The 26,153-nt window shown below is 56.6% G+C and overlaps 1 protein-coding gene across 1 annotated transcript; it reads right to left on the reverse strand.

Moving 5' to 3' along the window:
* PAK4 (p21 (RAC1) activated kinase 4) lies at window positions 1–25,982 on the reverse strand. Its single transcript, XM_020978256.2, is given in 10 exon segments — window positions 1–992; window positions 994–1,101; window positions 1,314–1,448; window positions 1,774–1,899; window positions 2,392–2,518; window positions 2,643–2,776; window positions 3,156–3,593; window positions 3,862–4,392; window positions 5,878–6,121; window positions 25,804–25,982. Coding segments are annotated over 10 exon segments (2,055 nt in total). The 5' UTR covers window positions 25,968–25,982; the 3' UTR covers window positions 1–944.
* Between the last annotated feature and the right edge of the window lie 171 nt (window positions 25,983–26,153).

Here is a 26,153-nt window from a genome sequence, read left to right on the forward strand (position 1 = left end):
TTTTCTCAGAAATGCAGGAAAACATTTTAATTGTAAAACTAACTGGGGTTCCAGGCCTGCAGCGAGGACCCCTTTATGGGGCCCAGGGCCAAGAGTGTGTTATGAAATGACAATATAAATAGCTTTTTTTTTTTTTTAAAAAGAGGGTCCCATAGGAGCACAGTAGTATTCTCAGCAGAGACCAGAGGAGAAAGGCTCCCCGAAGCTGCCCGTCATCAGACATCAGCAGAGGGAGAGGCAGGCAGATGCAGTCGAATTCAGGCATTCCCCATCGGCCTCCCAACTGGCTTGGAGGTGGGAAAAGGAAACAGGTTTCCACACACTTAGTATGTCAACATACATTCACACCAGCCAGCCAGACATGCACACACACAAAAGCCCCAGAGGCAGGCAAAGTCCAAGCATCTGTTGCAAACATGTACAGACACACAACACAGGTGACCCAAGAAACACACGCTCTTGACAGAGACAGCCCACGCACGGAAGACACTGCCACGAGCTGAGGGCTGAGTGGCTCTTCTGTCCACCCCAAACAGCCCTTTCCCGCAGGGTTAGCTCCCAGGAGCCCCAGAACCTCTCTGCCTGGGCCGGGGGAGGCTCTCCTGGCCTGCAGATTTCCAGTGTCAAGCCAAACAGCCCCTGAATCGAGGCAGAGGCGGAGGTGGGGTCTCCACCCCAAAAGGAGACCCTTGCTGCCCTTGCTCCCCAAAAATCAAAACTTAAGCTCCGTAGCTGAGTTCCCCAGAAGGGTCTGAAGGAGCCATGGAACGACCAGGCCCAAGCCCATCCAGTTAGAGTCCACCTGCCAGGAGGCGTGCCGGGGGGGGGGTCACCCCTTGATCCTCTCCCCTGCTTGAGGTGTGGACGAGTCCCTCTCCCAGGCTGGAGGCAGCTCCCTCTGAGGTGCTTCTTTGGTCAGGGGAAGGGCCAGGGGCAGTCCAGTCTCATCTCATGCGATTTTGGCGCATGAGGGGGACGATGCTGGCCGGGGGGGCCTGCCTTGCCCAGGAAGGGGTGCTTCAACAGTTCACTGGCTGTGGCTCTCTGTGCTGGGTCCCGCACCAGCAGGCGATCCAGGAAGCCCTTCAGGGAAGGGGAAACCTGCAAGGTCGGGGGAGACAGTGGGCAGGACGCCAGGGCCTGGGCCCACGCGGCTCTGCTTTCTGTCCCTCCTCAGGGCTGCACCCCCTGCCCCCTCCTCAGCGTCTGTCTGTCCACCTGTCTCTCTCCATTCCCGGGGAGGCTGCTATTTCTAGCTGTATCCCCAAAGGCATCTCTCTCCTGGGGGAGGAATGTCGGCCCAGGGCACTCACCTTGTGCAGGTTTTTGAGCTTAGGGGGAAGATTGTCCCGGATCATCTTCATGGCTTTCAAGGGCGGCTCATTGAAATACGGGGGCTCTCCATCCACCATCTCAATGACCATCACTCCCAGGGACCATATGTCCACCTAGGGAGAAGGGAAGACAGATGCTTTGGCCAAGGGGCAGGGCGCCAGGCCTCAGCGGGATGTGGAGACAGACTGACCTGTTCTTTCTCCTCTGGCCCAGCCCCCAACCCCATTCCACACAGGGCCCTCCTCCCACATCCTGGAGCTCCTTCAGCCTCCCGGTGTCCAGGCCTGGGTCATCCCCTTGTGTGGAAGGATCCAGGATGGTCCTGTGCCTAAACAGGCTGCTTCCTCCCTTCGCTAAGGACCACAGTGGCTGGGCACAGGCGGGGCTCACAAGCCGTGTGCGGGGATGAGGAGTCCCAGGGGCTGTCTCAGCCCTCACCTCGGGCCCATAAGGCAGACGGGAGATGAGCTCAGGGGCCATCCAGTAGGGAGTGCCCACCAGGGACTTCCTCCTAGGCACCTCCTTGTTCACCTGGGCACAGAAGCCGAAGTCAGAGAGCTTCACCTGTGGGGAGGAACGGACCGAGGAGGAGAGTCAGAGGAAGCCAAGAGGCAGCTCCTGGCAGAGTCGTGGCTGGACGGGAGGGTCACAAAGTCCCTGGCACACACTGCAGGGACATGTGTCCTTGTCACCATTTCACAGATGAGGAGACTGAGGCTCAGATCTGGGGCACCTGGTGCTCAAGTGAGATTTGAGCCCAGATTTTCCTGGCTTCAAACCCAATTAAGCACACCATGCTGTCTCCAAAGAGCCCACCAGGAACCCGCCCCCTTCCACAGGGCCAAAGGGAAGGACCCACTGTCCTTGTTCTAGGCTGTAAGTCTAGACCCCTGGATTTGCCCAAAGAATCCACAATGGGTTGGTGATCTTTTCAGGACTCCTCCCTCCCCAGCCCCTGGGACTCCCCTGGGCCATGACATGTACTGAGGGCACTGACAAACGGTCTGGCTACTGGGGAGGGGGCTTTCTCAGCCTCTCGACATGCCCCTGGCATACCCGCCCATCATGGGCCAGCAGGATAGAGTCACTTTTGATGTCCCGGTGGATCACGCCCTGGGCATGGAGCACAGACAGAGCCTTCAGGACAGCGAGGCACACAGCGGCAATCTGCTCCTCATTCATCCTGGAGAAAACATTGAGACCCCTGCCTGAGGGGCAGGCCATGCCCAGCCTCAGGAGCCCCCCCACCCCAGAGGAAGGGGAAAGGCTGGGGGTGCTGAAGCAGGGCAGCCCTGGCCCCACAATACCTGGTGTGAGTAACAATGTCCGTGAGGGCTCCCCCTTCCAGGAACTCCATGACCACCCAGAGCTCGTCCCCAACCAGGTAGCTGTTGTACATCTCTACCACGTTCTCGTGCTGGTAATCGCGCATAATGACCACCTGGGAGAGAGGGCGGGAGGGGACCCAAGGGACCCTGGTCAGGGGGCTCGGGGGAATGGGAGAAATGGGGCCCACCTGCTCCCCAACACTGTCTCATCTGCTCCAGGCCCCATCAGGGACAGCCATGGCCTGCCTTGGAGAGGCCAGCGGGCACAAGGCTGGTATATGTCCAGAGAGAATGAAGGCCTGGGGCTCTGTGTGACAAGAGGATGGAGGGAGGGGCCGAGCAGTAGGCCCGGAGTCCAGAAGGGCCTGGAAGCCAGGCAAGCCTGGAGGGCACCTGACTGGGGAGGGCCCCAATGCCACCTGGAGGGGCCCAGATTCAGTCTCCATGGGTGCCTCCCCCCGGGGGCCCTCCCTCATCCTGATAATTGCCCACCTCATTGAAGAGCAGCTCTCGCCGCTGCTGTTTCCGAAGGTCCATCTTCTTCACAGCGACCAGCTTGCCACTGCTTCGGACCGTGGCGATACACACAATGCCTGTGGAACCCTCACCGATCTTGATGAAGTTGTCCAGGTAGGACCGGGGATCGCCCGGGTCCACCACAAGCTGCAATGCAGCTCGGAACTGTTCATGGGATACCCTCTGGGGTTCCCTCTGGGGAGAGCGGGGTCCAGATGGGGGTATGGCCGGCTGGGCTGAAGGAGGGGGGAGCACACGAGAGGCCAGCTGGGGTTCTGAAGCGTGGGGGCTCAGGGTACCCGGGGTGGGGGCAGGCTCTGGGCCCCGGGCAGCACGGGGCAGCGGCTTGGAGGAGGAGTGTGGAGGGAGGCCTCCTGCAGAAGGACCATTAGGGGCAGGATTATGGGGCTCTCCCTAAAACGAAAAAGAGAGAGGTGCCAGGTCAGCAGAGAGCTCCCCCAAGCCCTCCAACCCTGGAGCAGTGGAAGGGAGTCCTCTGGGCCCCAGACTCCCTGGCTGATGGTGAACAAACAGATGAGAGATGAAGGAGGGGAAGGGAAGGGATGGAACAGGGACGCTGGAGGCAACAGCAGCGCCTCTCATTCGGGGTGGGGAGATTTTGGAAGACACTGCAGAGGGAATGGGCAGTGGGAGTTGTGGAGAGAGGGGCTGCCTTGGTTACCTGGGGCCCTGTGCCCCTTGGGGGGTGGTCCGAGTCAGCACGCGGGTACGTGTTAAACGGCCTTCCGGCCGATGACTTCACCCCACCTCCTGGACCTGGGGGCCGTGGGGTCCGGACGTCAGGCCCCGACAGGGGTCGTTTGTCCCGGGGTGGCTGGGGGCTCCCTGGGTGGCCCGGAGTTCCCTCCCCTGATGACTTGGGCCTCTTCTCCGTCCCGTCCCGCTTAGCCTCGCCGCTGCCACCATGGTCCCTGCGCCCAGCTGCTCGACTCCGACCCTCTGCGGGACCCCTGCCCCCAGACTCCGGGTGTCCCTTCTCCTGGGCCCAGGCACGAGCCCCGGTCCCCTGGGCGTCAGCTAGCCCGTTCTCTTGGTGAGGTGGGGCATGGTGTGGCGCTGGAGGACCCAGCAGGGGCGGGGGAGGGCTATCCCGCCGAAGGGAGTTGGAGCGGATCACGGACATATTCTCAAACTCATCCAACAGCAGCGTGAGGGCCCCATCCTTTGAGCCCTTGCTCCCCCGAACGATGGTCTTAGGGTTCGCCAGCAGGAAGGGTCAGGACGTGGAGGAGGTGGTAGGAGAGGAGCGTGCATCCAACATGGGAAGTGACACAATGGAATACGCGTGTGCACAGAGACAACACAGAAACGGAGAATGAGATGTCACATGGCAATGACATGGCCCTCTGAGAAATGGGTACACTTGGCAGGGAAAGCAGCGCCCAAAGGGTCTCCCCAGAGCCCCTGCAGAAGCAGGACCACTGCCCGCCCACCCGCAGCCTGGAGGGGACCTCAGGCAGTTCCAGGTCTGTGCTGCAGGATTATTGGACCCTTGGGATTCACTGTGTCCATCGCCCTCTTCCTCCCCTTCCTCCCTGCTTCCTGTCTCTGTGGGGGGGGGCAGTGGGCACCCGAGCTTCCAAAGGCCCCCAGTTACAGGGAGCAGCTGGGTGAGGATCAGGGCCTGGCTGAGGGGTCTCCCTGCCTGGAGCAGGCAGACATTCACCCTCTGATTTCAGCCACATGATGATGGGGGGCAGGGTGAGGAGCAGCTTCCGAGGAGGGGCCTGAGATGGCAGTGGAAGGCTCACAGCATGGAGGGGAATGGACGTTCAGAGGGTCTACACCAGGGACATCCACTGGGCTGGGCTGCATAACCAAGGCCCCAGAGACATGGACAGACACATTTAGTGGCAAGAACTTGGCTCACCACGCGGGCCTGAGGCTGGGGCAGGGCCGGCCCAGGAAGAGAACCACTGAACCTGACAGAACTGGTTGGTCAGGACCAGTAGCACCCTGGGAAAGGCTCCCAGGCCCGGGGGAGGGAGGAGGGGAGGGGTGTGGCCTCCAGGGCGGGCCAGCTCTGACCTCCTGGGCAGAGCTCAACTTCATCCTGGTGCCGGCCATTTTCTCCCCCGTTGAGTCCCTGGGGGCTGATTTTAAGGGATGGGAGGAAGGGCAAAGGGAGGAGAGCAGCAGGGATGGTAGCTGAAGGGCTGGGCCCCAGTAGAGAAGACCTGGGTTCAAAGTCTGCCCCCAACATCACTGGCTGTATGGCCACAGACAAGTCATTCACCCTCCTCAGTGGGCTCATCTCTGAAATGGACCTCCTCATCTGCTCCTAACAGAGCACCAGGGTTGGGATGATAACTATGACCTCAAATATATTTCAAGGATTATAAAGAGCCTGGAGCAGACAGAACCAAGACTGGGACCATCCCATTTACAGACAGTAAACTGAAGCTCAGAGGGGAATCCCCAATCCTGTGAGTGCCCTTTCCTTCAGACAAGCCTGCCCACAGGAAGGCACACGTCATCCACGAAGGCCTGAGATTCGGGGCAGGGGCTCCCATTACAAGCTACCAGAGTTGGTGTTAGGGGACGGGGGGAACCTGTTAGTTCCAACGACTGGTGGGCACGGTATTGACAGATCAGGGGCCCCTCCTTTGTGGTCACCAGAGTTGGGGGGCTGGGCTGGGCCCAGCAGGGGCATAGGGGAGCCAGGGCACACGCCTACCTTAGGGGCCCCGTGCTGGATGGCGGTGATGCAGGCAGGGTCAATGAGGGGTTTGGGCCGCCGGGCCGACTCCTCGATGAGCCCCTGCCACTGCCGAGGCAGCCCTGTGAACTTCTGCTCCTGCTGGTCAAAGCCCGTGTGCACGCGGTGCTCGAAGTTGGATGGGGCTGAGATCTCCAGCCTCTTCTTCTTCTTCCCCAAACATGGTGTGCAGGCTGTCGTCACCGTGTCCCAGCTACCAGGCCTGTGGGCAAGGGAGGGAGAATCACTGGGGTGCTTCCTCCAGGAGAGGCTGGACAGCATAGCCCCATCCTCACGAGGTCAAGGCCAAGCCTCCCTTTCAAAGCCCTTGACTGTCTCTTATTGGAGACATCACAGGGGTCAGGGCCAGAGGCAGGGCTTGCCTAGCTCCATTTTATAGATGAGGAGCCCGAAGGGTCCTGGCTGAGCCATCATTAAGCTGCACCCCAGCCCACCCCACCCTACGATGTGAGAACCTCAGGCAAGTGTCAAGAGTCAGAGTGGGAAGGGGAAGGAACACTTGAGCTGGGCTGGACACCCAGACGAGGACCCACCAGTGCCCCCAAGCCCACCCTGGGGGGAGAGGCAGCCTGAGTGCCTTCCCCCTCACATGCCTCCTTTTAAGGGCAGCTGGGGCCGCATCTTCGCCAGCCTCCGAGCACCCATGTGCCTGCCTGGGATGCAGTCCACCCATGTTGGTGCACGTGTGCACAGGTGTGTGTGCCCGTGGACGTCCACATGTCTGTGCTGCTGTCAGGTCCCAGGCAGAGCAGTGGCCCTCTCCTGTGGCCCAGCCCGGGCCTCTCTCAGTCCCTGCCACTGATCCCAGACTCCTGCCAGTCCGTGCCCAATGCAGGCCCCCAGCAGCAGCAACATCCTGGAGAACCGGTTTGGCTGTGGGAGCCGCTGGGGGGTGGGGCAGGCTAGGCCCAGGGAAGGAAGGACTAAGAGCTGGCCTGTCCTGACTGGTCAGTGAGCTGGGGGGGGGGGTCGGTGGGCAGGGATGGCACAGCCCCCAGGAGAGGGCCACAGACTTTCTTCCCAGCCCTGACCGAACCTCCCTCCCCTTCTGTTCTGAGGCCCAGCCATCAGTCCCCTGTAGGCCTTGTGGCTACAGTCAGCCCCCTCAGTCCCCAGAAAAGAGTTCTCAAAGCATTTTGCCATGACTGTCACTGTGGCTGAGCCCATGTCCCTAGGGATGGAAATAAGGGCCAGGCAAGGGGAGGATGGTAAAGAGAACACCAGTTTGTCCTGGGGAAGGCACATGTGGGGGAAAGCGGGCAGGCAGAAAGGCTTGGCGGGGACATCACGTGGCTAGCCTCAGCGTACTCCTGGGGTCTGGCTGGGCACTCCCTGCTCAGGCCAGCCAGTGAAAGTTCCAAATAAACACAGTGCCAAGGGGGCCCAGCCTGCCAACTTATCTACCTCCTGCCAGGCAGTTCCGCTCCCCTTTCTTCCCTTCCCCTTCTCGGCCCCATCGGAGGGAGAGCGAGCCCCCCACTGTCACTGGGGGAGCCACACCTCCGGATATTTGTCCTAGTGCCCCCTCCCGTCTGCAGCTGGACAGATGGACACAAACAGAGGAACTGCGTGGGTGGAGTATATTTACAGAAGCCTCATCCCCATACCCTAGTGCACTGACCTCAGACACCCACCCAAAGGCACCACGCCTCAGCCTCCAGGCTGCTCCTAGACCTCTGGGTCCCAAGAGCCCTCCTGGGGTTTCCAGATAGGACCCCCCTGGCGACCAAACCCTCAGCTTAAAGGAACAGAGAGCTCCCTATCACTCCAGAGTGTCTCCACCCCCCCCCCGCCCCGGGCCTCCAGGCTCCCACCTGCTGATCTGGAGCCTGTCTCAGCTCTAAGATCCTGATACGCACCCCAGCTCCTCTAGACGACAAGGCTCTTGGCAGCCCAAGGCCACTTTATAGGAAGATCAAGACCTTACTCCTGTCAAAAGAGATCAATGCCACCTGGGATGGGATTCTGGGACAGCTGTCACTCTGGCTTGTGTATTCCCAGCCTGAGTCCAGGAAAGTCAGCTCCCACCCTTCCCATACCAGCTACGGGTCTCTGAGGGCCCTTCCCCCAAAAGTCCCCAGCCAGCAGGCCTTATCAGCAGTGAGGGCCAGGCCCCTAACACAAACAAGAGGGAGGAAGGGCCCTATAAAAGCAGGAGCCTGAAAGTACGGGGCAGAAGGGCAGGAGAAGTGCAAGGAGGAGGCTTTTCCATCCCACCTAGAACGGTTGGAGCTTCCAGAGCAGGGGCAGGCAACCTGTGGTCTCCAAGTTTGGATTCAGTCAAAGGGCGGCACACTTGAGGACCTAGAAGGCCTCATGTGGCCTCGAGGCCACAGGTTCCCCACCCTGGGCAGGCTCCCCTGGGGTAGTGCTCCCAGGAAACAGGAAGCCCGGACAAGAAGTCTGAGAACACTTCCTGAGAGGAAAACTGTCCCAGGCTCTCTATGCCCAAGGGCAGGGAGACGGCTGGATGGGCAGGGGTCCTTCCTGGCCTTCTGGGGCCCAGCTGGAGTCTCTCTCTACCTCCTCAAGGCCCACTATGGCCCTTCCCCCAGCTCCAATCTCTACCCAAGGTGGCCCTGGGTTGGGGGAGTCAGTTGGGGTCTCCCAATTAGGGGTTTGGGGGCACAGGCCAGGGCTACTCCTGCTCAGTCTCCTCAGGATGCACAAGGCACAAGGCCTTTCGCATCTAGGAGGTACCCAGGGCATAGCTGGCCTCCAAAAGTTTGTCTCCATCTCCCAGCGGGAAGGCCATCTGGTCCAAGTCATCTCACTACACTTTGTAAGACAGATGACTGTCAGCTGACACATGGGGACCTCCATTGAGGAGGAACCCGCGAGCTCCTGAGGAAGCTCTGCTCAGCAGCAAGCTTGTCTGCCTGTCTCTCTGCACACAGCAGAATGAATCTAACTGCCTCACAGCTGACAGCCCTTCAAAGCCCTGAGGAGTTCTTGTGCCCCATGGATTCTTCCCTTGTCCAGGCTGAGCATCCTTAGTTCCCTCCAATGACCTCTGCGTGGTGTAACTTTGAGGGGCTTCCCCGAACATGGCGGTGCACGCTGCCCCACGTGTTCTCCTGTGGGGGCCTGGGCACCACCAAGCCTCCTCTTGCTGTGACTTCACATTCAGCTACAGCTAACTAAAGCCCCCTGGACATTTTCAGATCAACGTCCATTTTACACTTCTGAGGCTGGTTTCTTTAAGCCCAAGTGTGAACACTGACATTCATCCCTATTCAATCTCTCTCACTCGATTTGGCCCAAAAAACATCAGCAGCGGTCATCCCGATCATTTTCAATCTTAAATGCTCTGAGGCTTCGGTGACCTGTGAACTTCACAGGCACACCACCTATTCCTTAATCACATCACTCACAAAAACACCAAAAAAGCCCAGGGCTCTGCCCAGATCCTTGGAGACCTCCATGGGAGAGCTCCTTCTAGGCCAACTGAAACCACGCATGACCCTCTGAGAGTCCAAATGCACTCACTGCATTCCTGTCTAGTCCCATCTCTCCAGTGTCCACAAGCACAGCAGGAGAGACTGTCAGTAGCCTGACGGGCCCCCGGGGGAGGCTGCACCTGCAAGAACCCCCTGGATCCACCAACACGGCCAGGCGGGCAAAGGAGGAGCCGGGGTAACCAGAGCCTGTCCTGTCCTGGACGAAGTGTGTAATGTTGGTCCTCTATGGTCACTACCTTCTTAAGAAGCTGTAGAATTTGGTCAGTAACAAAGGTAAGATCACTGGCCTCCAGTCTGCAGATTCTACTTTCTTCTCACTGTGGAAAACTGGAGATGTCTGTGCTATGGCAGTGCCATGGCACTCCCCTGACCCTCCATGATCCCTCCAAGGTCAGTGGCAGGGGCCCAGCGGTGACCTGCAACTGCCAGACCTTTCAGGACCCCGGGATGGAGTTCTGCTGGCCTGGGGGCCCAGTCATGACAGCCCAATAAACCCTTGATGGCAGATTCCTATTAGCCTTTTTTGTTTTGATCCAAAGAGCACCTCCCCCCACCAAAGGAAGCGTTCTTGGCATCACCAGCTCTCTCTGCCCAGTCCAGCAGGAGCTTCAGGCCCACCCCTTCATCCACCTCTCCCTCTTTGCCGCCCTCAGCTTTCTCACGCTGAGCTCCACACAGGCCGCCCTCTGGCCCTCTGACCCTCTGCTCTGGGCTCCTGGGCTCACTTCACTGGCTGCTCCTGCTTCTATCTTCTGTCACTGACTTTTGAAAAGCTGTGCAGTGACATCCATCTCAGATCTCAAAAGTATTCTGGAGACCTCAGCCAACAAATTGTCCCACTGCCCACGATGGCTCATCAATTCACAAAAAACAAAGAAGGATGTTTTAAGTGGTCATCACCAGGCCAACTATTCAGGTCCCCCAAGTTACATGGAACACACAGAGACTGAACCAGGGAGATGCACTACGCGCCTGTCACCCCCACTGTCTGTCTGTCTGTCACGGGGGCTGATCCTAGGACGCTCTCCCTGACCCTCAACTCTGGGCTCCTAACCTTATATTTTTCGTCAATCACAATAAGGAATTATTTTATCCACATATTCAATAGAATATCAAACAGGAGAGACTGATAGTAGGCTGGTGGATTGTCCCACCGCCATTTCTATCTGGACCCCATCTAAACACTGGCAACAAGTTCATAATGATACCTGATGTTTCTAGAGAACCCAGACTTACAAATTTACAAATTTCTGCACAACAACTCCATGAGGCTCGGGAGGGGGAAAGGTCTTGCCCAAGACCATTAAGCGCCCAGGAGAGCTAGGATTCGAATCCAGCTTTTCCGACCCCAGACTAAGTGTGGCCTCTCCAGAGGAACCAGGGACTCCTTACTAGGTGGGGCAATGGTCAGTAGCCAGAACTGGGACTTGACCAGTTGTGGTCATGAGGAAGATGCAGCACACCCCCCCAAACAAAAGCTCCCCATTTTTTCCCTCCACTGGGCTGACAGTGCCTCGGGAAGGTGAGAGGTTATCCTGCGAGATGTCCACCTTTGGCCCAGGAGGCCCATGGGACATCAGGGCCAGGTCCACTATGGCCCAAGGACCAGATCCGGCCTGCCGCTTGTTTTCGTACAGCCTACAAGCTAAGAATGGTTTTGAACGCTTTGCTTCAAAGTATAAAAGCCACCCTCAGCTTACGGCCATACAGGAATAGGTGGCAGGCCACAGTCTGGCTGAGCCGGAAGCCCAACCTAGAGCCCAGAGGAATCCCCACGATCATTTCTGGGACAAGCGGCCCCACAGCCTCTGCTTGCCCGCCGTCGGGGAGTCTTCAGGGCCACCACCTCCCGAGCCAGCCACGCCAAGCCTTAGACTGACTCCCCAGGAACAAACCCTGGCCCTCTTCCACAAACACCTGAAAACAGTGCTGCCCTGCCATCCTTCTCTCGGAGCCTGATGGCCCCCAATCCCTCCAACGGCTCCTCCATTGCATCCCCCATCGCATCCGAGGGGCCCTCCTCAGGAGGGGCACTCTCCAGGATATCAGGGTTTTTAGGAAGCTGTGGCGCCCACCCCACCACACAATGCTCAGACGTGCTTGGACTAGGGCAGAGTATAGGAGGACGACTTTCTCCAAGAAACTGGGCATCTCTCAATGTTACCCGAGGTAAGTGGCCAAAGTACATGGATAAACACGTGCTCTTAGAAGCCACACCCAGTACTAGCGACCTGGTGAGGAGCCTGGAGGACGCGCCCGCCGCCCTCTTCTTTGGGGGTAGGACACAGCACACACTGCTGGGCTGGGCTGAGGAGGTGAGTTTCACCCATTTTCCCTCTCTCTGGGATTAGCTGTTCACCCATTCATTGGGATAAATTGCAACAGGGTCTAGGGTTGTCCTGCGTCCCAGCTTAGGGAGCTTAGACAAGTCCCCTGAGAATCTTGGAGCTGGAGGAGACCTGCCAGGGTCTAAGGCAAGCTATAGATGAACACAGGAAGGCCTCCAGGACTGCCATTCCTGGAGCACTTCCATTGGGATGTAGTTCTTTCCCCAGACGGAGACGAAGCAGGCTTCTTTGTAACTTCACTGGCTCCTGTCGTTCAGGGACAAGCAGGCCAAGGACAATCTCCTACCACATGACAATGCTTCAAATATTTGAACATAGTGAAAATGGCCCTCCTGAGTCTTCTCTTCTCTGAGTTAAACATCCAATCCTCCTGTCATCCTCCCAACACTGAGAGAGAGGACTGGACCAGATGACCCCTCAAAGTGTCTTTTAGCTCTGATACGTGATTACTGAGCCTCCCCCTTTAAGGGAAGCCACGGGGGCAGAGAAAAATGAGGGTTAGTCCTAAGAGGAAGGGAGCAGACCCTTTTTGAGGGGCTGAACTGAGCCCAGACCTAGATCTATCTGAGGTTTTCTTTGCTCTAATACAGGCCTTGTAGCCCAGTCATCGTAGGTAGTGACTCTTTCCTCAGCCCATTAGTATCATTAGTAATAATGAAGGACAGACGAGGATAGGAGAGGAAAGCTGCTGGACCACCCTCTTTCCCCTTCCCCCTGCCCTTCCCTAAACACAAAGGGCTTCCCTCCTCTATCCTGGAGGTAAACAAGAAGTCAGGCCCAGTTACAAATGTCCCCAAAGACACTGGAGCCCTCTTACAGGTCAGGAGGCTCCTGTCTGGGGCTAGGACCATGTCACCCAACTCTCCTGAACTTCCTTCTGGTGACTGACTGCCCCATCCCAGTCCCCTCCACACCCACACACCCACCCACACCTACACCTACACCACTTTCCAAACTCAGGCCCAAGTGGAGGTCTGGAGACACGTGAAAGGGGACAGCCAGCCTGGAGGACTCCCATCAGCCTGAGCCAGCCCTACTTTTCCTGCCCAATAATAAACTGCCTCCAATCATGATCCTGGTAATAGCAGAGATCCAAAGCAAACACAGAGAACTGGGGGATTGCTAGGGAGGCCTCGGGTGGCAGGAAGGAAGGCCTGGAACTCCATCCAGGAGCAGCTGGGGGTAGATACAGAGAGGGTGCCGAGCCATCACTCCCCAGTGGCGGCCCAGCACAAAGGAGACTTTTCTCAGAGTCTCAGCAGGAGGCCAAGGCTCTGATTCCCACTAGTATGTGAGGAGAGAGATCAGATAAACTTCATTCATTCTAGTGAAAGATGAGGAAAAGTAAAAATAAGGTCCCCCCTCCCCCCTGCCCCAATAAATAGGCCCTTCTCCTCGCCACCTACTTCCCTCCTCCCTCAAGGAACAAAGGGAAACAAAGCTAGCACCTTCCCACAAAGGACCAGCAGCACCCAGACCCCCAAGCAGACAGCACCCACAAGGCACTGAGAGGTCCTGCCTTCCTCCCCACCCTCCCTCACGAGGGCAGGCACCATCTCTGTCCCTCAGGCCCCACCCCTCTCTCTCTGGCTCACCTCCACCTCCCTCTTCCTCAGGCTTTCTTGTTTCCAGTCCAAACAAGGCTGGACCTGAGTGGGGAGTTCAGAGAGGAGCAATCCCAGGCAGGGTGGGCTCAGGGGTCAGAGGGAGTCAGCTCCACTCTCCTGGCATGTCAGCATCTGAGCCCTGCTCTGGCTGGCTGACCCTGCTCCAAGCGGCCCAGCTCCCGCTCACTCCCCCAGTTTCCCTCCTCAGGGCCTGCCCCCTTGGCAGGGATTCAACCTCAGCTGCCATGGGGAGGCGGGGGCTGGGGAGGGGCCCCAAGCGATCCATGGCCCGAGTCAGATTCCCTGCTGTTTGCTGCTGCCCAGAAGGGCGGCTGGTCCTGGCTGGGGCAAAGACAGAGAAGGCGACCCCTAGCCAGCTTCCTTTTTATTGCTGGGAGGGGGAAGAGGGCTAAAGAGGCAGGGCAGCCTGTGTTGAGAGAGGCAGACAGACAGAGAGACAGAGTATTTATGTGTGAGGGGGTGGGGGCAGAGGGAGTGTCCTGACAGTTAGAAAGGTACAGAACCAGAGGGCTAGGCAGGAAGGGAGGTCCGGCTGGATGGCCAATGAGATGGCTCTGCTTCAAACAAACTGACGCGTGAGATACAGGCTAGAGGACAAGTGGCCTGTGGGGAAGGTGAGACAAGGGCCTGGCCTGAGGCAAAGGGAGGGCTGCCATGGGAGGGATGCCATGTTTGCCTCCAGGGAGCCCCCATTTCATACCTCTACCATATCACAGCCAGCCTAAAGCTGGATCCCAGGAGGGTTAGTGACTCTGACACTACCTGGTGCTTAGAGATCCCAAGATGAAAGGCATGGAGGGATGCACTCCACCTCCACACAGTCATCAAGACTCCCCATCTTCTTCTTCCAGCCTGACTCACCCAGCAGCAGACCTCACGGACACTGAGGCATTTCCCACCCCAGATCTCTAAGGGCCTGAGAAGACATGCTGAGGGAGAAGAGATGAAGGCGAAGGCCACTGAGAAAGTGGAAGCCCTCTGCCCTTCCTCCCCGCAGGCTGACACAACGAAAATGCACGTCACTAACTTCCTCAGCCTGACCCTTGCCCCTCACGACCCCCAGTAGGTAGGGGCAGGGTCTGTGGGAGATGGAATATCAAGGTCTCAGAGCCACCCCTCACAGCTGGGGGAAAAGACCACTCCCTGAATCCCTCCAGTTGTAAGAAAAGCTGGCTGAAGGCCAGAAGTCCAGTCAGGCAGTCTGCAAGTATTTCTTAAATGCTTACCATGTGTCAGGCACTATGTTAAGGGCTGGAGTTAGAAAGGAAGGCAAAAATCCCTTCCCTCAAGATGCACACATCCTAATGGGCAGCTAGCTAGGCGGCCCAGTGGATAGTGCCGGGCCTAGAGGCGGGAAGACCCGAGTTCAAATTTGACCTCAGACACTTTGTAGCTGGGTGACCCTGGCCAAGTCACTTCACCTTGTTTGTCTCGGTTTCCTCATCTGTCAAATCAGCTGGAGAAGGAAATGGCAAACCACTCCGATATCTTTGCCAAGAAAACTCCAAATGGGGTCATGGTGAGTCAGACGTGACTGAACAACAACAAATGTAGGAGAGAACGGGGTAAATAAGTAGGTAATACAAAGTACACCCAGAGCAGAAGGGAGAAGAAGACTCCTGTGGCAGCCAGCGACCTCAGGCAGCCAACAAGGGGAGGGGGAGTGGGTGACACCCGCAGCATCTGGACTGGGTGGTAAGTGGACAAGAGTCAAGTGTAAGAAATTGAGAGGCTGCCCATCAACTGGGGAACGGCTGAGCAAGCTGTGGTATATGAAGGTAATGGAATGCTAATGTGCTATGAGAAATGATGAAGAGGCTGACTTCAGAAAAATTCAGAAAGACTTGTATGGTCTGATGCCGAGTGAAGTGAGCAGAACCAGGAGAACACTGTACACAGTAACAGCCACATTGTGCGATGACTAATACTGATAGACTTAACCCTTCCCAGCAATACAAGGATCTAAGACATCTCCAGAGGCCTCAGGATGGAAAATGCTGTCTACATCCAAAGAAAAAACTGTGGAAGTTGAATCGCTATCATTTTTTTTTCTCTTCTGTTGAGTTTTGTTTCTTCTTTCTGATGGTTCCTCCTATTGGCTTTAATTTTTACTTACAACTTCAATAGTGTGAAAACATGTTTAATAGAAGTGTAAGTGTATAGCATATATCAGATTGTGTGCTGTCTTGGGGAGGGTGGTGGGGAGGAAGGGGAGAAAAATGTTAAACTCAAAAGCATGTGGAAGTGATTATTGATAAATCAAAATAAATTAATAAAATTAAAAAAAAAACAATAGTATTCAGTCCTAGGGTGGCTGTGAGAATAAAATGAGTTGATATTTGTAAAGCATTTTGCAAATATTAAAGTGCTATTTAAATCCTTAAAAAAAAAATAGTCAAGTGTAAGAAGACCAGAAAGGCAGGAAGGGCCCAAGTTATGCCAAATAACCCCAAGCGGATGGGAGCCCCTGCGGTACCTGGAGCAGAGGGGTGACATGGTCAGACAAGGATTCTGAAAAACCACCTTGGCAATGGAGTGGAGGAGGGGCTGGAGTGGGGAGACCAGTTAGACCACTAGTGCTGAGTCCATTCCAGAGGCGATAAGCGGGTGGCTGCATGAGGGGAGGGAAGAAACTGGAGGTATCGAAGATAGAGATGACAATGGTTAGCAGTGGACAGTGCATAGGGTGAGAGAAAGAAGTCAAGGACAACGCCAGGAGTGTAGTCTTGGGGGACCAGGATGGCGGCGGTGCCTCCGCAGTGACAGGGGAGGACTGGGACAGGATGGGGGTGGGGGAGCATAATGAATTCAAGATGGTGACAGGACATCCAGCGTCAGATACGTCAAAGGCAATGGAGGTAAGGTGAGGCTGATAACTCTGCACAGCCCTGCCTCGCTTCAATCCAATTCACCCCAAAGTCAAGCCATATGACCCTCCTGATGTCATCAGCAGTCTTTGAGATAGAAGGACTCAGAATAACAACAGCAGAGAGAGGGAGAAGGGATGAGGGCCCAGGCCAGAGCCTTATGGACACCGACAGGCAGGGGACTGGATGAAGATGCAGCAAAGGGGACTGAGAAGGAGCGGTCAGTCAGAGAGATAGAAAGAGAACTGGCAGAGAGACAGAAAGAGGAGGGTGGGGGGGGAGGGGAGTCCTGAAAACCCAGGCAGAAGAAAGTCTCCATGAGGAGAAGGTGCTCCAGTTTCCAAGGTCTCGGCGAGGTCAAGAAGGATGAAAGCCCTGAGCAAAGACCATTGCACTGGGCAGGGAGGCCATCACTGGTGGCTTTGGAGAGGGCAATTTCTGTTGAACGATGATGGCTGAAGGTGGAGTACAAAGCGTTTGCAAGAGAGTGAGGGGGAGGCCATGGAAGCACCAGCCGCAGAATTTTTCAACGAGTTGAGCCATGAGGGGATTAGAGATAAAGGAAGACAGAAAGTGGGGTGGAATGATCACACAGGCATGTTTGCAGCTGCGGAGAGGGAGCCAGCAGAGGGGGACAGACTGGCGATGACAAGGAGCAGAGGGGTGATGAACACAGAGAGCATGGGATCCTGGCCTTGGCATGGAGAATCCCCGGCCATCAGAGCCCTGAGTGACGGGGGACACAGTGGGAGAAGCTATCTGAACACTGTGTATGAGGAGGGAGAGCTTTTTCTTCTTTTCAGCAGAAAGGGCGAGGGGGGCACCTCTCAGGACTGGAAGAGAGACAACAAGGCACAGAGCCTAACGTGGGGAGCAGGACGGCCCAACAGTGAGGGAGGAAGACAGCGCTCCCCGGACTGCACTGAGGCCTGCCGAGGGGAGATCAGGAACTCCCTTCTGGAGTGGACCCCAAATTCCTCCAGCTTTGTTCAGCAGCACATGAGCACGCTCAGCTCCAGGAAGGACGGCAGGAGGAGGCTGCAGGCTGGCAAGGTGTGCATGGCAGCAGGACTGGGGCCAAGGCATCAAAGAGCAGAACAGTGCAGGGTGGAACTGGTTCATCAAGGGGTCAAGATGGGGAAAGGGGAGAGAGCAGCCCATGGCGAGGTGATGGCCTGGGATACAACCAAGGGAGTTTTGTGAAGAACAGCAAAGTGTGCAACAGTAGAATATTCCGGTCTGATCAAGAGATTTCTGAGTTTGTGAAATGACAGGTAAAAGGCAGCCACTGTCACAGAGGAAAGCCAATCTCTGAGTGGAGCTGAGGCAGAAGGAAGGAAGAAAGAGGGCGTGGAGGGGGCAGCTGGGTGGCGCAGTGGATAGAGCACCGGCCCTGGAGTCAGGAAGAACTGAGTTCAAATCCGGCCTCAGACATATAACACACACTAGCTGTGTGACCCTGGGCAAGTCACTTAACCCCCATGCCTAGCCAAAAAAACAAAAACAAAAACAAAGAGGGCGTGGAAAGTCTGAAAGGCTAGCAAGCAACGGCAGAAGGAGGAGCAAACGTAGGTGGAAGTCCCTACTCAGCAGCCAGGAGCTGGGAAGGAGAGAGGCACTGCAGGCCAGCCAATGATCTCGAGGACACCAGAGGATGCTCTCAGACCAGGAGCCTCTTCGTCAGCGTGAGCAGTGCCCAGGAGCGGGCTTCTGGCCTGGGAGGAAGGGCTCCAAAAGCAAAGTCGGGGTTCCTGCACGCGATGAATTCCAAAGCTCCCTCATCACTAGGCTTTGGCCTGAAGAATGCTCCATAAAGATTCTTTCTAGCCCAGAGAATTGGGGAAACCCTCCTAGGTTGGAGATCAGGGTTTATCCTGTCCAGTCTCCTGTGCTGAAACAGGAAAGGGGCGGTGGTGGGAAACAAATGCACCTGTCCCTGAACCTAATTAACCACGAAGAGCTGCCTTCACTGGCCCAGGAACGGCCCCAGCTCAGTTCAAGGGCTCCCACAGAGGGAGGAAGGGAAGAAAGAAGGCAACATGCATTAAGTGCCTACTGTGTGCCAGGCTCTGTGCCAAGTGGTACTTTACACACTGTATCTTATTTGATCTTCACCGATCCTCATTTTACACATGAAGAAATTTCACGATGTGAAGTGACTTACCTAGGGTGACACATTTCCAAAGCATCTGAGGCTGGATTCCAACACAGGTTTTCCTGACTCCAGTTCCCTCCCCTACCCCGGGAAATTCCTTTGTGTCTATTTGTTCTTATCTGTGTTCATGTTGTTTCTTTTCCAGAGAATCGAACTTGTTCAATTGGGGGGGAGAGTGGTAAGAAAGAGAGAAAAGAAGAGAGACAGAAAGGAGAGAGACAAAAAGAGGAGGAGGGAGAGAGAGAGAGAAAGAAAAAAGAGAGGGAGAGAGAAAGAGGGAGAGGGAGAGAGAGAAAAGAAGAGAGACAGAACGAACAGGAGGGAGAGAAGGAGAGAGGGAGAAAAAGAGAAGAAAAAGAAGAGAGAGAAAGAGGGAGAGGGAGAGAAGAAGAGAGACAGAACGAGCAGGAGGGAGAGAAGGAGAGAGGGAGAAAAAGAGAAGAAAAAGAAGAGAGGAGAGGGAAAGCAGAGCCACGCGGGCCCATTCTGCCAGCACAGCCACACTCCAGCTCCACACAAGTGAGGCTGTGTCCCAGAGGGACAAGCAGGGGGAGGGGCCAGGACACAGACTCTGGCCCAGTCTCCACGTAAGTCAGGCCTGTGGCCCTGTAAGAGCCACATAAATTAAAGGGCTTTGTTTCCTCCTCTTTAAGGCAGCACCAACAAGTCAGTCCAATGTGCATTTATTAAGCTCCACTAGGCACTGTGCCTTTAAGCCCTGGGGACTCACAAAGGCAAAAATGAAACAGTTCCTGCTCTCAGGAGGCTCACATTCTATCGAGGGTGGAGTGGTAACCACCAGGTGAGTATTAAATTAATCTGAAATACAAGTCCTTCCCCAGGGGAGGGCACCAGCAAAGGGCTGCAGGGCATGGCTGGGAGCAGGGCCCCCAGGAGATGGCCGCCCACCAAGCATGGGTAGCAGCAGGGCCCAGGCTGGTGAACACTGAGAGACTGAAGCGGAGGAGTCCACCTGAGGCTAGAAGAGGAGCATGGTGGTCAGAGAAGGGGCTGGAGAAGGGCAGCCCCTGCACACAGAGAGAAGGGGCTGGCAGGGGTGGCTACAAGAGATCCTCTAGAGCGGTGAGTGACAGGGAAGAACCTGGGGAGTGGCAGGACAGAAGATATGAAGGGGAAGGCAGGGGGCCGTGTCCAGAGGTAGCCTGGGGGCAGCCAGGGGACAAAGAGGCTGGCTGCAGAGTTCTGGGAGGTTCCAGTAAATCTTATCAGGCATAATGACAGCTAACTACAGAGCCTTTTCATACATACAAAGTACTGATACACATTATCTTGTTTGAGCCATACAAGCCTGGGAGGTAGAGATGACAATTATCCCTATTTTACAGATGAGGAGACTGAGGCTGGGAGACAGAAGTGACTGCCCTGCCCAAGGCTCAGGGCAACATTTTCTAGATCTGAGGGAGGATCACATAGGCTGCTGGAGTGGAGAACAGGGTCAGTCAAGCTTAAAGCAGGGAGATGGAAGGCAAGAGACACACATGGAAAAGCCAGGGCTTATGAGGTAGTGGTGTCAGGCTTCCCTGGGGCTCAGCAGGAGCTGCGGGCTACCAGGGCGGCCTTGGGGGCACAGTTCATTTGGCAGAGGAAAGTGATGGACGGCGGTCTCCACTTGCTGGGCTGGCCAGGTCCTCTACTTTGGGCCCTGAGGTCAGCAAAGGTATGTGAGGAATGGGGGACGCACTGGTACCGGCCTCTCAGGCTCCTCCCCGATGTCAGCCCCTCAGAGCAGGGATGGCTCCCTCATCCCATCCCCCTCAGGAAGCCCTGAGTCCCGAGTCTCCAGCCCATGTGCAAACAGACCTCTCCCCAGCCCTCCTCCCACAGCCACCACAGCACCTGGGAGGATGATGAGAACACCAGACGTGTCCCATGAAAGGCCCAGCTCCCAGCTCCTGCTTTGTGGAAAGCCCCTGGACCAAGGACATGACATTTTTGTCAGTGAAGAGGCTTTATTCTTGGGTGGGTAATCCCCGTTTGTTGCTAATTAAACTACAAGTTGATTAGCTGAGGAAAACCTTTAATTAGCTCTTGACATAATTCAGGGAAATTATAGCCTCTTCTCCTCTCCCTCTCCCCCATCAGAGCATGGGGGAGGGAGGGAAGCCCAGAGTATTACTGCACAGAATCCATCCCCACCTGACCTTTTTAAGGGGCTCTCAGGGGCTCAGCGACTAGGGAGTGAAGACTGAACATAACAGACGGGAGAGTGACTTGACCCCAGGGGAACGTCTGAAGGGAGGCCTGGCGCAAAGTCCTGAGGCTTCATGCAACCAAGTGCTGGGGCCCCTCTGATCCTGAGATACCTCCAGCTTGGGGAAGGGGGGGGGCAGGGCAGCAGGAACACGGCCCAGAGACCTCAACATGTAAAGAAGCGCTCCACAGCAGCCTAGCTTGTGAGAGGACACATGTATGCTCATGCACACATGTGCGCACGCACTCAAACACACAGAGTCACAGAGATACAGAGACACACATACACCTGAGGGGGAAGCCCGCAATTCCTACCACCCCGTCTTGGCACACCAACCTCCCATAACTCCTCACTGTTCCAGTCAAATTCAACCCCCTTCACCACCATGATTTGGTCCCCACTCTCCTCTTCAACCTTCATACTCCCCAGCCCCACCTCACACTTTCCCCCCTATTAAGAACAGCCCCAGGGCTAGTCTGAGCAAGCTGCCGCTGCTGGGCCCTGCTCCCACCTGACAAGCCTCAGTGGTCTCCGGGGCAGGGACATGACTGGTACTGTGGGCTCCTAGGAGCTGTAGGCTTGGGGCCTACATTGGCGCAAGTCCAGAGTTATCACCTGGCAACCTCAGCAAAGCCCAGCCTGAAATCACAGCTGGCCAACAAGGAAGTGCTCCCAGAAGGAGGGGATCTCAGAGGAGGGCCATTGGGGATCAGCTGCAGGGCAAGAGACTAGCTAGGAGAACTGGTGGGGGGGAGGGGGAGGGAGGAGAAAGGTACCCCAGAGGTGAGGAGATGGGGGGGGTAGGGCACAAAAAACTGTTTCTAGGGCGCTCAGGAGAACGCTCTCCTAGCATTCCTTACAATAAACAACTCTGGGAAATAATGTGAACAGAATGATCTCATTTTACAGATGAAGAAACTGAGGTGTGAAGCCTTGCTGGCCTCTCCCAAGGAGGGGTCTCAGATTGGGGGGCAGACTCAGCTCTATTCCCCACTCCCTGTCAGTGAACTTGCTCTGGGGCAGAAGGGCCCAGGTGGGAGCAGACCCAGCCGGCAGCTTCCCACATCGGGGAGAAGGGGACATGGACCAGGAGGCCAAAGCTACTGCAAGTGTCACCTGAGAAGGCAGCTGGGCCGGGCCTTCCGACCCAGCCTGCAAGGGCCCCATCGCCAGGCGCCACTCACTGGAGAGGCCAAGGGCTCTCGGGTACCTGCTCTTTTACATGGGTATGTTGGGGGGGGCAGGGGGCACCGGGATTCACTATGGCATAGAAAGTACAACTCAAGGCAAAGACTAGGTGGTCAGAATATCTAATGATGAACAACCTATCTGTGTTGAGGGGGCTCCAGGGGAAAGAGGAGCTAGCTGGTGTCCAAACTGGAGGCCTGACAGGCCCTCTGCCCCTCAGAGCCCAAGGCCTCCTCCAGCCAGCTGGGCAGCAGAGCCCGAGGCAAAGAGCTGCCTCCCCCTGGAGAGCTGGCTCTGTCTGACTCCTCTCTGAGATTTTGGAAGGGCAGCCGTGATTCCTCTAATTCAGAAACCAGCTGGGGCGGTCAAAGGACAGGGACAGTCAATGAGTCCAGCCTGGGACTAGCCTCGAATGGGAAGTGGGAAAAGGTCCCATTTCCTCCCCCCCCCACCAACATATACAGGAGACAGCTTCCTGCTGGCCAGCTCCGTAATGACCACACACCACAGCTGGGGTAATGGGAATACCGGCTGGCCGGGGACACCCCTAGGTGGGGGATGGGAAGCAGCAGTGGAAATGGAGAGGGAAATACAGGACAGCGCCAGCAAAATGGGTGTGACCATAGGTGCCTGGCTATGCGACCCAGTGGATAGAGCACCTGGCCTGCAGTCAAAAAGACCTGCAAGTTGGGTGGCCGGGTGCACTGGGTTCACTATATGGTATGGAAAGTACAGTTGTACTGTTCAAATCTGACCTGAGACACTTACTGGCTGTGTGACCCTGGGCAAGTCACTTAACCCCTGCATAAAACTGGAGAAGGAAATTGCAAACCACTCCAGTATCTCTGCCAAGAAAACCCCACGGTCCACAGGGCACAAAGAATTGGACCTGACTTAGAACAACAACAGTGGGGGCCTGAGAGGGGCACTGTAGCAGTTGGGGGGTTCTAGGGTACATGCTGGGTGACCCCAGGGGACACAGCAGTTCCCAGGGGCCAGGCTGCCCCAGAGCCCCAGACTAAGGCACAGATGGGATCCCTGAGAGACGAGCCAGGGAAGGACTTGGTCAAGGCCTCCTCTCCCCACTTGGGAGCATCATGCATTCATCTTGTAAACCTCCACCTCAAAGTCTTCCTGCATGATGTCAGCCCCTTTAAGCACTGGACAGATAAAAGAGTTAGTAAGGAGAACTGGCAGGGGGCCAAGCCTGCCCCCGCTGCTCCAGCCTTCCCTCTACCTATTTCATATTGCTGTCTAGTGGAAAGAGTCTTGACTCCACAGCTCTGGGTTCAAATCCTACCTCTTATCACTCCCATTAAGCAAGTTCCTTGACTTCTGGGTGCTGGCGTTTCATCTGTAAAATGCAAGGGAAGAGCAGTAGCTAGGCAGCCCCTGAAGGCAGCCTCTTCTCTGTCCCCATCTAAAATCCCCATTCCCCAGGCAGACTGGAAGCAGCTCCTGAAGCTCCTAGGTCTTGTAAAGATCTCTGTTCCCCCTGGCCACCTCTTCAAGTTGGAGGGGCCCCTTTTTGATCACTGCTGGGCCTAGGCCCCCATCTGAAAGTGAGCCAAAGAAAGCCAGCTCTTCCAGGCTAGGAGGGGACCCCAGGCCTTCCCCATTTCTGTCCTCTGTGTCCAGTACAGCCAGCTAAACCTAACTCGGGCCAAGACCCTAACATGGTATTGAGCAGGGCTGAGTCACAAAGCAGAGGAAAGGATAAACTGCAGATGGACCTCTGAGGGCGATTTTCCAGGGTTTAGGATGAGAAATCTAGATTTCTCTCTACATTTCAGTGGGATCCCTGGAGCCTGAGACCCTAGGTCCTCTGTAAGAAACTATCATGTCGGGGGCAGCTAGGTGGCACAGTGGATAGAGCCCCGGGGTCAGGAGGATCTGAGTTTAAATCCAGCCTCAGACACCTGACATTTACTAGCTATGTGACCTTGGGCAAGTCACTTAATCCTACTGCCTAGCAAAAAAAAAAAAACCCAAATAAACAAAACCAGAAACCATCATGCTACCAGCAAGCCTCAAGCCCCCCTCCCCTTCCCAGAGGGCAGGCAGGTCTTCCTGCTCCAGGCCCCCCCAGCGGCAGCAGCAGCTGGGGAGGGCCCCAGGAATCACCCTAAGCCAGCTCCACTAACTGCTTCTCAGTGGCAGTCATTTTGGGCCTTTCAATAGAACTGCTCATCCTCTCTCTGAAGCCCATGGGATGCTGGGAGGAGGTGTCAAAGCATCCAGAGAGCCAGGCTGCTCTCTCCAGAAGTCCCCAGGGGCCCCCCTCAGAGTCAGGGGCCTTCAAATAGAGCCCCAATTCTCCAGATAGCTCACTGCCAGGAATCCCTCCCTCCACTACACATAACCCCCTAGCAGGACATAAAGTTCTCCAGAGAGACACAGACTAGGCTGATTCCCTTCCCAACCTTGCCCACCCACACCCCTGGGACAAACGTCCCACAGAAATGCATGCTTGCTGCTCCCAGGGATGCTGATTTCTATACAGTACCTGGGGAGGCTCTAGCCAGGGTCCAGAGATGATGAACACAGGCTACCCTCTCCCTCTCCTCCACGGCCCCCTCCCAGTGCCAGAGGTACACACGCCTGCTTTTCTACAAAGCAAGCTTGAGCCTGGGTCCCAGACTGGAGCTACACCTGCCTGTCCCCAGGGCTCAGCCCAGCAGAACCCTCTCTTCCTCCCCCACTCCCAGCTGGCTCTTGGCAGTAACCAGCCAGGGTCTCGTGGAGGCCAACACTTCCTCCTCCTCCACCAGATACTCCCCACCCCGGCCCAGCCCTGGTCACACTCAGGCACCCTCCCAGAAAGGCCAAACTCCCCTGCTGCCCGAGCAACACCCCAGCCCAGCCCTGAACCCTCCTTCCCCAGGCCACACCCACCCATTCCAGTACCCTGGAATTCCTCTTCCTCTCCAAGAGAGCTAATCTCCTTCCCCTCCAGAAAGGGGTCAGAGAGCCCAAAGCGTGAAGGGCCCAGCCCAGACGCCAGGCTGCCAGACGACCAGCTCACTACAGGAGCTGGCAAGTCCCCACCCCCAGCCCCCACTGAACCTGCCCAGCTCCGCCTCTCCTTCCTCCTCTAATCAATCCAACTGATCAAATCAAAGCAGACTGATTAAGCACCTCAACAAAGGTGCTCAGCACTGGGCGTGCAAATACACATAAGGCCATTCCCTGCCCACAAAGAGTTTACATTCCTTGCTACACCCAGAAATACAGAAATCCGTAGCAGTAGGGATTGGGCTGGACCTGGGATTTCTTGAGCACCAGGAAATTCCCTCTCCCCATACAGATCAAAGCCTTCTTGGGACTGCTTAGAGCCCCGGGAAGTTAAGGCACAGCCTGGTCACCCTGGCAGGGCAGCCCGGGTCAGGACCAAGGTCTGTCCCCGACACCCCCGGCCGCTGCCTCTCTGGAGGGCCGTCCATCCACACCCATGCGTGCACACGTGCATGCTGCACAGCACACACCACGAACACGCCACCACACACCCACATGTCCAAACACACATGTGCGTGCAGACACCCACATGCATGTGCAGATGCACAGAGGTCACGTGAGCGGATCAAGTAGGGCAACATTTGCGGGCAAGGGGTGTGTCTCACATACCCCTCCCCCCTTCCCACGGTGGAGGCGTTAAGAGAGGCCAGGCCCCTCTCCCCGCACTCTGGTCAAGCCAGGAGTGGAGGGGGGAAGGGGCCTGACTCCCCTCCCTGTTCTCTGACCCCTTACCCCTGACCCCTCGAACCTGACCCTGGCTGCTCCCGGATTCCCACGATCACCACACCAGGTAATGGCCCCGAGCCCCTTAAAAGTGACCACTGACTATCCTAAGACCCGCCCTCTCAGGTTCTGACCTTTGACCGCTACACTGGGGTCCCCTCTCCCCAGTACCTCGGCCCCGCCCCCTTCACCCAGGTGTCGACCTTTGCCTTCCCCACCCCCCACCCCCGGAGCCACGCCCCCACCTCGGCCGCCCGTCCCCGCCCCCGCCCCCCCGATTCTCTAACCTTGTTCCCCGGCTAGGTCGCCGCTCCTCCCGGGGCTCAGTCCCCTCCTCGCAACACCTCAGCTCGCCCTGGTCAGAGCCGCCACCACGGCCGCCTCCGCCGCCATGTTGAATCCCGCACCAACATCCGGGGCTTTTCCCCCCCTGCCGCCCACCCGTGTCCATGGCAACCGCGGCTGTTCCGGGCGTGGGGCGTGCCGGGCCTGAAGGCACACCCACCCAAGGGGCCTCCGATTGGCCTCCAGCCCCCCCGCCACATGAACCGCCCAATAGGCGGGCGCCAGAGGGAGATGCCGATCAGGGATTGGCCAATTTAGGGGATTAATGGCCGTGGGGGTCCTCCTCCTCCTC

This window comes from Phascolarctos cinereus, unplaced genomic scaffold (assembly GCF_003287225.1).
Source record: "Phascolarctos cinereus isolate Bilbo 61053 unplaced genomic scaffold, phaCin_HiC Scaffold_726;HRSCAF=1367, whole genome shotgun sequence".
NCBI lineage: Eukaryota > Metazoa > Chordata > Mammalia > Diprotodontia > Phascolarctidae > Phascolarctos > Phascolarctos cinereus.